Source organism: Triturus cristatus, chromosome 4_1, assembly GCF_964204655.1.
Source record: "Triturus cristatus chromosome 4_1, aTriCri1.1, whole genome shotgun sequence".
Taxonomy (NCBI): Eukaryota; Metazoa; Chordata; class Amphibia; order Caudata; family Salamandridae; genus Triturus; species Triturus cristatus.
The window spans coordinates 1,178,925,372-1,178,941,234 of record NC_140585.1 but is presented as its reverse complement, the minus strand read 5'-3'; the positions used below and the strand labels follow the sequence as shown (position 1 = coordinate 1,178,941,234).

At 47.3% G+C, this 15,863-nt stretch overlaps 1 protein-coding gene across 1 annotated transcript in view; it reads right to left on the bottom strand.

The window, feature by feature from the left end:
* LOC146856304 (G protein-coupled receptor 54-like) overlaps positions 1-15,863 on the bottom strand; it is an 87,797-nt gene that overhangs the window by 60,077 nt on the left and 11,857 nt on the right. The window contains exon 2 of the mRNA XM_085650720.1: positions 14,909-15,472. Coding sequence (XP_085506846.1) covers positions 14,909-15,254 — 346 coding nt within the window. The 5' untranslated portion in view covers positions 15,255-15,472. The remainder of the gene's footprint in view (positions 1-14,908; positions 15,473-15,863) is intronic.

The following is a 15,863-nucleotide window of genomic DNA, read 5'->3' as shown; positions in this document are numbered from 1 at the left end:
CTGATAAGGTTCATTTCACTTGCTACGTTGCTCTTAAATTGATTTTTAAAGTTTTATATTTGGGATCTGGGGCTCTGCACTTGCTGGGGGAAATTCGCATTATGTGTATGTGTCTACAGTGATGTTGGGGATCCGTGCTTTTTAGAGTGGTAGACATCATTTTATTTAGTCACAAACGCTGCTAATCAATTTTATTTAATTTGTGCCTCCTTTACTTTGGTGTTCTCACTCAAATCGCCAGGTACATTATTTCCCGATCTTTGGTGTGGTGTTTTTACCGCGCTTGCGGCCATTTTACCTGTGCCATGTATTTCTGCGTGTAGCGCTCTAGCGCTCGCACGTTCCACACGTCCACGCTTCCCTACTTAATGGGCAAGGCTCGGACGTGCAGCGCCTGATAAGGTTCATTTCACTTGCTACGTTGCTCTTAAATTGATTTTTAAAGTTTTATATTTGGGATCTGGGGCTCTGCACTTGCTGAGGGAAATTCGCATTATGTGTATGTGTCTACAGTGATGTTGGGGATCCGTGCTTTTTAGAGTGGTAGACATCATTTTATTTAGTCACAAACGCTGCTAATCAATTTTATTTAATTTGTGCCTCCTTTACTTTGGTGTTCTCACTCAAATCGCCAGGCACATTATTTCCCGATCTTTGGTGTGGTGTTTTTACCGCGTTTGCGGCCATTTTACCTGTGCCATGTATTTCTGCGTGTAGCGCTCTAGCGCTCGCACGTTCCACACGTCCACGCTTCCCTACTTAATGGGCAAGGCTCGGACGCGCAGCGGACGCGCGCAGCGGACGCGCGCAGCGGGCGCGCCGCCTGCGCGCCGAAGGCGCGCACAAGGCAAGCCCGTCTGCGCCCGTCAGCGTCCCGAAAGCGCCCTGCGCCAGGTATGCTGTTCGGACTCCTGGGGTGGCGAGCGGCATCATTGGTTATACTCAGGGGGAATTGCTTTCCTTGAGACCCACTAGCTGCTCTGCTCCGTCCTGCTGGGATGTCGGCTGCGGTCGGTGCCTTAGTTGTCTTGAATGTAGTTTTCATCTTGACGTTGGCTTGGATAGATCAAAGGTCGGGCCCGCCCCCTCACAGAAAACTCAAGAGTGTACTCTTATTAAAGCCGGCCTGATTAATTGCAGGTCGCTGGTACGACACTATCAGGACATTTTTGATCTTGTTTTGGACCATCAGTTGGATCTCCTTTTCATCACTGAGACCCGGCTGAATACTTTCTCTAATCCTATTGTCCAAATGGCTGTCCCAGCAGGCTATCTAATCTCTCGGGCGGATCGCTCTACTGGTAGGGGGGTGGCGTTGCCATTGTGTATAGAGATGTGTGGGAGGTTTCCCAAGAGCCTAGCATTACACTGGGACTAGGTGAATTTTTGGATTTCACTATTGTCTTTTCGGCCCACTTCACGATGGGTGGGACATTGGTGTACAGACCACCCGGCCCTGCGGGTCCTTTTCTCAATGGCTTGGAGGAAGTCATTGTTCCCCGTGCCTTGCGTTTTTCCCACTATCTTCTCTTGGGCGACTTCAATATTCACCTCGATCAGATTGATCTGGCTCATACCCAGTCTTTGCTGGATTCTTTAGATCTGGCCCAGCTCTCTCAATGGGTTAAGCACCCAACCCATACTGGTGGCCATATTTTAGATCCCATCTGCTCCAACTTTCCCATTCACATGGAGAGCCCTCTTCCTGTTTCTTGGTCAGATCACTTTTTCTCCTGCTTCACATGGCTTTTGGGAGGTGAGGTGGTTGAGGGTCAGGTCAATGCGCGGCCTGCCACTGCTAAAATTAATCCAGTTGCTTTCTCCACTCTCCTTGAGACTTCAAAATCTGATCTCCCGGCTGATTTGAGCGGGGCATTGGCCTGTTTTACTGGCTGGATAGAGCGGGCAGTGGATACTCTTTCCCCCCCCTCCTGTCGCCATCGCGTAAGGGCTACGCCCTCCAAACCTTGGTTCTCGACTGAACTCAGACTGCTCAAACAACAATGTAAAAAGCTGGAACGCAGTTGGCGTGCTGATTTCTGTGCCTTGGCAAAAAAAGCCCTCAGAGAAGCTCAGAAGGTGTACTACCAGGCCATTAGAAAGGCTAAAAGTCTTTATTCGGCTGACCGGATTAAGTCGGCCCATAATAACTCAAGCGAAATCTTCTCTATCGTTCAGAGCTTCATGGCCCCTAAGGCTATGGCGTCTAAACTTCCGACCTCTGCGACCTGGTGTGAATCACTGTCTAATTTTTTTATTGATAAAATACGGACCATACAAAGGTCATTTGTTGGCCGGAACCAGGATGTGGAGGTGGCCCCTAGTGCTGGCCCTACGCTTTCTGCCTTTGCTTCTGTCGACCCATCGGAAACCCTGAGAATTTTGAAATCTATGAAATCGGGGTCACCGGCGGATCCTCGTTCAGCTAGACTTCTGGCCTCTACCGCTGAGGTAGTGAATAATGAGGTTAATGTGCTTATTAACCTCTCCCTTCAAGAGGCAGTTGTTCCCTTAGAGTGGAAAGAAGCTAAAATCCTCCCATTGCTGAAAAAACCCTCATTGGACCCGGGAATTCCAGGGAATTACCGTCCTATCTCCCTACTTCCTTGCCTCGCAAAAATCTGTGAAAAAGCGGTTAATAAACAGCTTACTGATTTTGTCGAAGGCTTTAGCCTCTTGCATCCTGCCCAGTCGGGCTTCAGAGCTGCCTATAGTACTGAATCTGCCTTGTTAGAGGTCTCGGAAGCTATTCGCGAGTGCTTAGACTCGGGCGGGAGGGCAGCCCTCATAATGTTGGACCTGTCGGCAGCATTTGACACCGTCCCTCATGCTCTGCTCTTGACTCGACTTGCCAATATAGGTGTCACTGGCAGAGCCCTGAAGTGGCTGGAGTCTTTTTTAGAGGGACGGTCTCAACAGGTCTGGCTGCCGCCGTTTTCATCTCTTCCGCAGACAGTTACCACAGGTGTTCCACAGGGGTCCTCTTTGAGTCCCCTGTTGTTTAATATTTATGTCACCCCTCTGGTTCTTCTAGCAGAGGCGTGGGGCGCAAAGGTTGTGGCATATGCCGACGACACCCAGTTCTTGTTTACCTGGAGTAAATCGGATTTCTCCACCACAAAGGTGCAGGACTGCCTGAGAGCTGTCTTTCATTGGCTTATGGCGGCTCAACTTAAATGCAATGAGGAAAAGACCGAGATCCTTCTTTACGGTAATTTTCTCCCCTGCTTTCGGGAATCCCTCTGGCCTTCTGATTTTCCCCTACCCCTGTGTTCAGGACTCCCAGCAAAAAATTTGGGGGTCTGGTTCGATGAGCAGCTGTCTTTTTCATCCCAGATTAAAAGACTGACGGGAAGCTGCTTTGGGATTCTAAAGTCCCTTAAGAAGTTTCTTCCTCTGCTGCCAAGACCAGCTAAGGAATCAGTAGTGCGGGCGCTGATCCTCTCCCGGGTGGATTATGCCAACGGGCTGTATCTGGGCCTCCCTGAATATATTTTTAAAAAACTGCAGGTAGTCCAGAATGCGGCAGCTCGTCTGGTTTTGAACATCCCGTTGAGGTCAAGCATGGCTCATCATTTACGCACGCTTCATTGGCTCCCGGTTAGGAAGCGCGTGGAGTTTAAGGCTTTGGTGATAATCCATCGCGCCTTATATGCTGGTGGTCCGTTATAGCTCAGGAAACGTTTTGCTTTTTATGTACCAACCCGGCTTCTAAGATCATCTTCTCTGCTGCTTGTAAGGATTCCTCGGGTGCGCCTTCAGAGAATGGGGGGCAGATCCTTTACGGTTAAGGCAGCGTTGGCTTGGAACTCACTCCCCGTCTCTCTACGGGCCATCAAAGAGACTAATCAGTTTAAAAAGCAGCTTAAAACCTTCCTATTTTAACTCTTCTCCTCTTTTGGATCCTCACAGGCTCGCGCCGGGACACTCCCAGGAGTAGCTGTGCGCGCTACAAAAACCCATTAACATAACATAACATAACATAAAATTCAATTTTGCGCAGGACCTTACCTTTGCTGACAACAAACTCAGAAACAGAAGGGTGGCAGAACAAAAGCTGCGCTTTCTGCAGCCAGACAGTGGATAAACACAAATTGCTTTGGCATTCACCCCAGCAGACCTGTCAAGCAGGTCTTGACACTGACACTCCAGCAGGATCCGACAATGTTATGTCATCAAGAGGATCACTGTGATGGAGGCTGATCGCGCTGCTGGGGCAAAAAAAAAGGTGCAGGACTGGATGCCAGCTACATCTGTTTGTGACAGGCTAGGCCTCTTTGAAGCTAATCGTGTGGTTGGGCCCAGCCCATAGGCCAACCAGCCAAGGGCTAAGAACACCTACCCACAACAAAGGCCTTTTGTCTCTGTTCTGGGAGCATGTTCATACCTCACGCCTAATGAAAGGCTAATTACTAGCTGGCAAAAGTGGGAGACCAAAATGCAAACATAGGTTCCAGCGTCTCAGGCAGGGCAAAGGTAACTTTTTAAAACTCGCCTTTCCAAAATATTTATAACAAATCCAACTTCGCCAGTGAATTTGGTTTGTAATAAACATTTCAAAAAGTTCAAAGATAGTAGCTGTTTCCTAGGCAGAAATAACATGTATTAAACTCAATATAGTAAACCAATGCTTTCCTATGGAACAGCCAAACCTGCTACAGTAAAAATAGCATTTTTACTGGAAGGACATGTTTCACATTCATTTTTTACAATCATTCTTTTGAATACCATGCAACCAGCCTTAAGGGCAATAAGGCATACTTCGAGGTGGTTTAATATTAAATGAAAGGAAGATTTCCAATTGTCAAAAGAGGTTATTTTGACATGTTGAATTTCCAATTAAAACCTGTACAGCCCAGACTACTGGTGACAGGACTGCAGTCATGTTTACATTGTCACGTAGTGGATTGTACAATCGGTGCTGCAGTCTGCATTTCATTTACAGTCCCTGGCCTCACCTTGGTACCATTCATTAGAGACTTACAGGTAAGTTAAATATGTACCAGGAGGAGGAGCATAAGCGCTTTAGTTTCTACATTCCATAAATTGTTTGAATATCAAGAATATTTCATTTTGTTTTGTGTGTACCTAGGAGTATAAAACAGAATAATTGCCCCCCCTAGGTTTTTAGATGGTTTTAATCTATATACGGAACAGGAGGTTCTCATCAGTGATGTCACTGACCATGTCATGAGTGATGTAATATGTGACTTCATCAGCAGTGCATTGCTGGGGCGCGAGTTATAGTTAGCTCAACTAACTATAACGGCCGAATTTCTCTCGTTTTGGACGAGTGAAATGTCCAACTAACTATAACGTCCCTGAAACCAATGCTTTTTTCTGTGAATTTCTAAGGTTTTTTAAATGCTAATTAATAACCATAACATCCCTGAAACCTATGTTTTTTTTCAGAGAATTTCTACGGTTTTTTAAATGCTAATTACTAACTATAATGTTCCCGAAACGTATGGTTTTTTCAGTGAATTTCTAGGTTTTTTAGATGCTAATTTATAACTATAACATAGTGGTTGCGTTTGCAGAGTGGTGCAGAATGGGGGCTGGGCCTCCAACCAGTGCTCAGGAATTCCACTGTGTAGGACTTACAGGAGGTACCAGGAGGGCTTCTTCGCGCCCAAAGTCCCTCAGGAGTAAAGTGGACTTCATCCTCAAAACCCATAGTGTGCCAGGAGGCGCGTTTGTAGAGTGGTGGTGAAAGGGGGGCATGGCCTCCAAAGACCTCTTAGCAATACTACTGTGTGGGAGTTATTAGAGGTAACAGGAGGGGTAGTTGGCCCCCAAGGACGTCCTTGGGGGCTAACTTGCCCTCCTATTACCTCCAGTAAGTCCCACACAGCACCATTGGTAAGTTCTCAAAGCAGGCCACGCCCCCTTTGCCCACTAGTCTGCAAACGGGCTCCCCGGCGCACTCCTGGATGGGTATTAAAGACTCCTTCGATGCTGGGAGTCCTTAGAGGCCAACTAGCCTACCTGACACCTCCAGTAAGCCCCAGATAGTGGGATTGTTGAGATGTGAACACAGGCCATGCCCCCTTTCTCCATCACTCTGCAAACATGCCTCCTTGCACGCTGTTGGTTGGGGGATGAAGTCCCCTTGCCTTCTGAGGGTCCCTGGGGCCAACTAATCCTCCTGTTATCTCTAGTAAGCCCCACACAGCTCAATTGCTGAGAGTGGTCCGAGGCCACACCCCCTTTTTACATCACTCTGCAAACGTGCTTCCTGGCATACTGCTGCTCGGGGGATGAAGTCCACTTTAGTCCTGAGGCCCTCAGGACACATATGGACATCATCGCCTCATCAGCAGTGCGCCAAGAGGCACGTTTGCAGAGTGGTATAAAAAGGGGCGTGGTCTCGGACCACCTCCCAGTAATCCCACTGTGTGGGGCTTAATGGAGGTACCTGGTGGGCTAGTTGGCCCCTAAGGACCCTTAAGATTCTAGGGGGCTTAATCCCACAACCCAGAACATGGCAGGAGGTGCATTTGCAGAGTGATGTAGGGAGGGGGCAGGGCCTCCAGCTAAATGCCAGCTTTTTTTTTTTAGAAGATGGGCTGTGTAGCCCCCATTCCCTTACTTACTTTTAGGCCTTTGGGACGCCATCCCCTAGGACCTGGGACATAGTTTTTTTCTTTTTAAACAGGAAAGGGGCCGCGCGGCCCCCATCCCTAGGCCTATTTGGGGCCTGGGACCCCATCCCTGGGGCATATTCTCGTTTAAAATATATATATATATATATATATATATATTAGGGAGGGGGGCCGCATGGCCCCCCTTCCCTGGGATTCTTTTGGCCCTGGGTACCCCATGCCCCGGCCATAACATTGGGGACCGCAGAGCGCCCCAATGCCCCCCATGGTCCCTGCCGGCTCCCCGCCTCCTGCGGGAGCCAGCATTGCTTTTGGGCAAAGTGGGCTGCTGACATGCAGCTCACTTTGCCCAAAAGCAATTCTGCTTTGCTTCGTGGAAGCGAGAGCAGGTTTCCTGCTCTCATGTCCACGAAGCAAAGCAGAAGTTTGCCATGACAGGGCGGGAGCAGTGCTCAGGTCCCCAGGGCCATTGAGGGCTCCACGAAGGGGGCCACTCAAACCCCTCCAGGAAACTTAAAACCCCAGGGAGGTGGTGGTCTCGGGGGTCGCTACGACCCCCCGTATTTAATTTAGTCAATGCCCCGTGGTAGTATCCTACACTTTTATTTATATTAAAGCCCTCGGGAGGTGGTGGTCCCCGGGCAGTGTGGGGGGCTGGAGCTCCCCCACGCTTAAATAATAAAATCACCAGGGAGGTGGCGTCCCCGGGGCTGCGGGGGGCCACATGCCCCGCACATAATATTAATCATGCGGGCTGTGGGGACTTATTTATTGCCCCGGGACCTGGTCGACACAGGGTCCCGCGCTTCATTTTTTTTTTCTCTCAGCGGGATTCGTGCACCCAGCGCAAATCCTGCCATTTAAAAAACAAAATGCTTTTTGAGGTCCTTGGGATCCCTGTGGGACCTCCTGACCAGGCCTAGGGGGTCAGGGTGCTTGTACCCCCTTTTCTTGTTTTTTAATCATTTTATTCAGTTTTTTCTTGTGACTCGGTAAAACGAGTCACAATGGCTGCCAACACTTCTTGGTTTGGAGTGTTGACAGCCAATCAAAATTAAGCTTGTGATTAGGAGGGTTCGCAAATCCACCGCGATCACCAGATATCGATATTTTTTTATTTTTAGATTTCTCAGGAACTACTGAACGGATTTACACTATTTAAAAAACAGAATACTTTCCAAACCAAGACCTACACTTTTGCCAAATTTGGTGTAATTCTGTACAGCAGTTCAGGCTGTAGCTTTGTCTAAAGTTTCCTATGGAAGTTAACATGGAGAAAACCCATTTTGGGATCCTCCATTTTTCTCTGTCCCCGCTTGACGAATCACCCCGAAACTTTCAAGACACTAGCTGACCCAAGTGGACCATTAGTTTTCAAAATTTCGCAAAGATTTGTCAAACTTTGACAAAGATATTGGCAAAAGAAAAAATGTTGTTTGAATAGAAACGAGGTCCTAACTATAACTACCTACTGGCAACTGTGAAAACACCAAATGCTACAGGGATGTTGTAATTGGGTTCAGATTTTACACACACAAAACCATAGAAATTCAGCAGTTATGGTTGGAGTTCTCTAAATAAACTATAACTAGTGTCCTAAGGAAACTGTAACTCGCACCCCCGCCATGCACAGTTTTCCCATCAATAATTTTGCAGTAAATGTTGCACTGATACTATTAATAATGTCATAGAAGATGTCATGGGTGATGTAATACGTGGGCTAATCACGAGATATAGTTACCTTAGGGCACGAGTTACAGTTTATTGAGATAACCCCAACTGTAACTGCTGAATTTCTATGGTTTTGGTGTGTAAAATCCTCAATGACTCCAGCAGGCCCTTTCTTTCTTTATGGCACAGCTGAGCCCAGGGGAATGGGGTCCTTGGGGTCAAAAATGACCCGGCGAGGGGGCCCGTGTGGTCACCTCTCCCTATTTTCACCACCAAGCCCCGGGGGTGGCGGTACTTGGTCTTGAAGGGGGGCCGCGTGCCCTGCTCCCCTTCATATGTCATGGCTGGACCCCAAGGGGTGGCTGTCTCCGATGCCAAAATTGGACTGGGGGAAGGGGCTGCATGTTCCCTCCCACTACAAAATAAGGATGGACCATGGGGTACCCAGGGCTGAATTTGGCCCAGGAAGGGGGGGCAGCGCATCCCCGACCCTTATTCTATGTGTTTGGGCCACAGGGGATGGGGTACTCGGGGAGGAAAGTGGCCCAAGGAGAGGGGCTGCATGCACCCCTCGCGCAAGTATTTTAAATAATCAATTCCCCCTGGGACCTTGACCACCCAAGGGTCTAGTAAAACAAAAGCACAGGAAGCCACGCTTGAAGAATTTTAGAAGAAAAAAACACGTTGGGCCCCTGGCAAGGACCCTGTGGCACCCCACCACCAGGCCTTGGGGGTCAGGGTATTCCTACCCTGCCCCCTTATCGTTTTTTGAAGTGTTTTCTTAGGACTAGTCCTAGTCAGAATCCCAAGATTGCAGCCAACACTTCCTGGTTTAAGAGTTGGCAGTCAGTCAGATCTCAGCATGAGAACTGTCGGATCTGCAGAGGATTTGTGTCCCAAGATATACATAAATATTTTGTCTTTAGCAACTCCAAAAATACTTAAAGTATTTACAACCAATTGCAAAAAGCTGTCTTTCTGGACCAAGATGTAGCTTTATGAAAATTTAGTGTTATTCCATTCAGTGGTTTGGGCTGTAGGCATGTTCAAAATCCCTATGGGAAATTGCATGCGGAAAACGTGTTGTGGGACCCCGCCTTTTTCTCTGTACCCTCTTGACATATCACCCCAAAACTTTCCAGACAGCAGAGTGATTAGCGTATTAGTTTGAACATTTTGTGAAGATTTGTCAAACTGCGCCAAAGTGATTAGCAAAACAAGCCCATTTTGGACCCCAGGGACACCTTACCCCAGGGCTGGGTATATTTCATTAAGGAGTGGGTGTGTGGCCTACCTCCCTGAGCTGTTTTGGGCCCATGGAACCTCATCACCTGAAGACAATTTATTTTATTTTTTTTAAAGGGAGGAGGCCATGCAGCCTGGAAGGGCCCCGGAAACCCCATACCCCGTGGCTGATTCCCCAAAAACAAATTGCAAAGGAGGAGGGGACACCAACCCCCAACGCCATGATTGAAATAAAATGGAATGTGTCCGTGAGACACCCCTCTCTGATCCTTTAAAGGCCCCGGGCCAGCTCACTTACTGTGTCCTAGGGAGCCCATACCCAGGACACAGTTGATTCCCTGTTGGCACTAGCGTGGGCAGGGAAACATGTCTGCTCCCAACCAATGGCAGATTTAAAAATGCTCTGCCCAGTTGGAAGCACACTTGCATGTTGCTTCCCTGCCTGCCCTGATGTGAGCAGGGAAACAAAACACATATTTCGCCTGCATAATTAGTTGCTCCCTCTGGGCAGGAGCAATGCCAGCTCCAGCACCATGTGCAGAGTCAGCTGGGGCCGAGGAGGCCCCGGGGCTCTCCCTGCAACCTCCAACATATAGCATGTGGGTGCCCTGGGTGGGCACCAGGGCACGCACCTTAGTCTCCCGATCCGTTTTTAAGTACATTGTGCCCCAGGGGATGGGGTGCCCAGGTCCCAAGAAGGGCTGGATAGCGGGCTGCACTGCCCTCTCTCCTTTCAAATTAAATACGGACCTGGGGATGGGTTCTCCAGGGTATAATGAGGCTCAGGGCGGGGGGGTGCACAGTGATGTCAGAAATGATGCCATAGGACATCATGAGTGATGTAATACGTGAGGTAAAAGCAGTGCATGGCGGGGTGCAAATTATAGTTAGCCCTGCTAACTACAGCTGGTGAATTTATGTGGCTTTTTTAGTTCAAAACGTTACTATTGTCACTATGATATTCACTTAACTATAATGAGTTCTGTGATCACGCAACTTCAAAAAATAGACTGATCTTATTTTCCAAGAGGACTTTATTTTCCCTCATCCACCAAAATCCTGTGGGAGTTAGGGATCCTGCGGGAGTGAGTACAGCACTAGGAGACTTGGTTCCCCGTCAGAAAAGGTTTTAAAACAACAATATAAGGGGCGGTATAGGGATACCCTGACCACCTCGCCCCCCCCGACCTTGTCGGGGGTTCCCAAAAGGACAAATCTCTCCCCTGGGCTAAAAGTTTATTTTTAAATGTTTTTTGTGGTGTGATCCTGTGGTTCTCCCTTCAGACTGCACCCAAAAAAACATAGTGGCGTCCTTTTTTTTAGTAAATGACTGCTGGGGTGGGCCAGGGCCTGGGAGGGTTAAACCATATTTCTCTTTGTAAATATGGGGAGAGAGATGTTCATTGGGCCCTCTTACCGGAGCCGCTTTTCGGTGTGACTCGAATGTTTGTTACTTTATATGGTTGACCTATAGCCGACTAAGATAATCTTCTGGGAACGTAGCTGACATATTTAACAGCACATGACCCCTTTGAGCTTTGACAGCTCAATATATAAATAAGTTTCCTGTTAGGATGTAATCTCATGCAGCCTATAGTATGTACCTTTTATTGGTGGTGAGGATGTAATTACTATTTCTATTTCTATAAGATATCCCTTTTTATTGCAAGTCCGTGACCTGTTCCAGCCACAGGCAGGGTCGGATTGGGAAGGCGGGCAGTCGGGCATTGCCCGATGGGCCGGTGCTTCAGGGGCACCTGTGGGCCTGTTTTTTGAGCCTCTGTAAACTGGCTCAAAAGACCTACTGTTTTCCCCAGTCCCCGCCAAGCCACTGTAATGAGGCGCCAACATCACAGGCACTCCCCTGACCTGCTGTATATTGAAGCTGGGGAGCTAGTGTTGCTCTGGCCTTGGGGACATTCTTGCCTTGGCCCCTGGTGCCTGCTTGGCCAGAAGCAGTGTCAAACCTCTCTTGGCCATGAGCTTCAGGTTATGAGGCCAATGGGGAGGGTGTGAATATGCAGTGGCTCCATGGTGGGGCCGAGAAGGGAGGTGATTTTGTGGCCATTGTGCCATCCCCACCTCAGGCTATGGTGGGCTGGGAGGGGGTAAGAGAAGTGCCCTCCCTTGCGGGCAGATGTTGTCTCCTCAGCCCCAGTGTCTTTTAGACCTTGTTGGGGGTGTGGGGCTTAAATGTTTGGATATTGCACTAAGGTAAATACTGAAGCACTGCACAAAACCTGTGCCTAGAAAAGTACAGAAAGCACTGTGTGGAACAGTGTCAGTGCTCTAAGTAAACATTTACAACAAAAGGTAAATGAACAATGCAGTACAGGAAGATGTCAGAGAGACGGAAAGCAAGTGCACACATGTAGCAAAACCAGATGGGCCCCTGATTATAGGTAACTGAGTAAAGCTGAATTAAGTAGAGTATTATATCATGAACTGAGCTTCACTCGTAAACCATGACCTCAAATAAGGCAAGCTTCATAGATCTAATTATCAGAGGCTCCTAAACTGTCAGACAGAAAGGGTGTTATGCAGCCACTGAAAGGGGTTCCCGAACCAGTGTGTTTTTAGAAGATATTTAAAGCACAGACAGCAAGGGTGTTCCTGATTTTGGGAGATTTGCCTGCAAAAGGTCTGTGCAATTTGCACTTCTTAAAGTGGGGTACAGGATTTTAAAAAGTTTTATTATTTTTAGGGGATTGCGGGTCTCAAGAACGTTCAGGCATGGATAACTTCAGAGAATGGTAACTGGGAGTGATGACATGTCCATGTTTCTCATTTTTTAGTCACAACGCACTGAGAAGGGCAAGGGGTGGCACTGTATAAAACGAATACATAACACATCAGTCCTTTGCATTTTCACAGAAGATATCGGGCTCAGGGGGGCTTTCCCAGGCACATTTTCAGATTCTATTCTCTGCAGCCTTGAGCAGTCCAGGGATGGTGCTAAACCAGAAATGTGAGTGCCCCAGCAGCACTCACTTATAGCGCTTATACCAGTGGGAAAACTTGAGAGAAAGTTGTGAGTGGAATACTTTCAACTGTCTGAGAATAACACTATTAATGAGTTATCGGACATTTTCAAGCCCAGAGCTGCAACTGAAAGTTTTTTTTAAAAACTCTCTCCACCTTGGAACATGTTGAAAATTTAAAAAACAAGAAAAGAATTGCAAATGATACTGAGGGAGCAGCAGACAGGGTAAGTTGGAGGGGGGAGAAACAGTATCTCAATCAGTCGTGAGCAGCGGATGGACTCAGATTAACTTTAATCAATCTGTGCTTGATCCCTGCTCCGCAGAAATGACAGGAAATTATTTTTGGCCTGGTCTGGCCAATTAGGGAGCCTGTAGAGAAGAATGACATCAAGCGCACAAATAATAAGCATGTCCGGGCTCTAAGCCAGTGCTTAATTTGAGCCTATGGTTTCAGATGCTCAGCACCGGCACTTAATTGTCAACACCGGCGCTTGTGACAGTCTGCCACAATGTGTTTCTATATGGCTAATTTAGAGATGACGCCAACAAGAGTTAATTATTAATTCAATGTACATTGAAAATGAATAATCCCTGCCGTCCAAGCCATTCTTATAGCTTTAGGGGCCTGGAATAGTCCGAACTGTCGCACTTGTAGGAGTGTGATGGCTAGTAGTTGTGTTGTTACGATCTTTGGCAGCATGACAGAGGGTCTGTTTGTAGTGCAAGCTGCATTGACCACCTGACAAGAGCCCTGGCACTTATTTTTCTGAAAATTAAGCACTGCTTTTTAGGTTTATCCTGCACATCGCTTGTGCTGTGCTTGTGAAATCAATTTGTTTCTAATATAAACTTCAAATGGACTTTCATCCCACCCCCTCTCTTTCTTGGCTTTTCGTTGGTTCCTGTGCTTGCCACTTACTTTTCCTCCATTTCTATTGGCTGTAGATATTTTCCTGCACTTACCAATACTTGTTACTCCTCTGCTTTTCTTATCAGTTTCCCGTAGCAGAAACACTGTTAACATCCACTTTGGTGAAACTATTTTTTCATAAAGTTTTGCCTCTTTCTGCTTTTTTGTCGTGCAGCAGATTTATATAACGCAGTTTATTAATCAGAAAGATTACATGATTTGCCTAGACTTACAGATTGTTGTGCTGCCGAGACTCGAACTGGGATCCCCAGCTCTTGAGTCAGCAGCTCTGGCCGCTGCACCATATCTTCTCCACGCCTGTGATCCTTGTCAGGGAGGTCTTTCCTTCGTCTCTCCATTCCCAGATGGTGAGTGATAAAACCAGCTAATTACATCGGCAAAACCAATGCATTACCAATGCCTGTTGCAAACAATAGCTAGGGCATACTCTCACATTTAAACATATTTTGTCTGTTTTTTTTTTTAGTTTAACTATCAGTCACAGAGCATTAAGGAGGCAGCTTTAGAAAACATTTTAAAGTGCTTTCATCTTATATTTACTACTTAAAGTAAATACCTGTCAGATGTACAAATACTAGCTTTGGGTGATTTTCTTCCATTTGGTACCATCCAGGTGGCAAACCTAGCCAGATTAAGTGTTGTGGCTCCAGGCTATTTTATTTCGCCTCGCCTGCATGCAGTGCTTTTAGTTATGCCAATGTCACTGGCTCTAGAAGCTTTAAAATATTTAATTTACTAAACATTTCTCAAACAAATTAGTCTAAAGAGTGCCTGGGCCAAATTGTGATCCCAAACTGACCCTGAGCCCTCTGAAATTATTTACAAAGGTCGAACTTGGCTTTATCACAGCTAAACTCCATCTTGCAAAGGGGTCTCACATAAGATGTGTTGCGCGGGTGTACAACTTACCTTTGCCTGCTGGGGATACCTCTACGCACACCACAACACTGCCCTCACATGCCTGCCATCCGATACCATGCATTTCACATTGACCACAATCTCTGGAGCCATCAACATGAATAACATTTAGGTGGGAACTTCAAGGGGATGAACGTGGGTGCAAAAAGGCATATTATTAATATAACCTTTGACTTGAATTTAAGCTCTTTGGATTAATTGTCTGCAAATGCATTTCATGTGAATTTCTTAAAAATAAGGCATGAATCAAACTTTCATGGCCCTTTACCGGGTACCCTTGTTTTACGTGCTTAGAAGCCCTTTTCATCAGGCAGTATGTGATTTCATTGTTTCCCTTCCTTTGAAATATCACATTCGGCCAAGCTGTATCTATCCTATGAGCAATACATCACTCGTGTAGCAATCACTCACATGGTATTGTGAAACTGCACTCTCACCACCCCCGACATGCTCTCACAATGCCTCACTCACTCAGCGTTCTCGCGATCTTTCGCAGGCCTGGTTCATCTGCTCATGCAGGCCCTGCTGGCCAATGCTTTGTGCGTTAAAATCACCTATGTAGAAGTTGGTGGCGGTCCTCATTTGCCGGTGCTTGCTGATCACGTAGATAACCAGTGAGTTGCCGACCAGGCCCAGCAGCATGATGAGGGCGAAGAAGAGCGGCACAAGCCAGGCGTCTGTCAGGAATGGCGGCGATGTCTCGTCCCCAGTCATGTTTAGGATCCACATATTGAGCCGGGATGCCCGGTTGGTCCGGATCCACTCGGCGTTCAGCCCAGATCTTCCGGTGCCCATGGTGCCCAGAGGAGAGGGATCAGAGGTCACAGTTGTGAGATTATCTGTTCTGGTGCCATTTTGCAAGCTCTCAGTGAACAGATCCATTGGAGAGACCATCTCCATGTTTGTGAAAGAAGCAGCTCGTTGGAACCAAGAAGACCACCTGGCGTTGCACGGCCACCGTGAATCAGATGATCTCTTGGAATCAGACGACCATCGGTGGACGACCTGGAATTCGTCCTCTGTCAGGAAACAGACCACCCACTGGACAAAAACATGGAATCAGTTGACAACCTGATGACCCAAAGGAATCATTCAACCACCGGACGACCACCTGGAATCTGAAAAAGAAGCTGACATAGTGATGCACATAACAGCAAAGGGTACCTAGTCAGTGAAGATATAAGCGCTGTATAGCCGTAGCTCTGCACCTCAATACACATAACATAATTCCTTGACACTCTAATTATCTTTCAATTGATCCAAAATTTTGCAGTCTCAGCAGTGAAGCTGTGGACTGATGGGGCGATGTGTTTGTCCTACATCCACTCCCACCACAAGAGTTCTGAGACCTCCTGACATGTGGTGTCAGAAGGACTTCCCTCTGTTGAGCAGGGTTTCAATTTTCAGTTCTATCTCTCAACCAGCACCTGCATGAAATTTAATCCAAAGTGTCCCCACACGACAAAGTCAGCTCAGAACATAGAGCACCTTGTACAATAAAGCTCACTC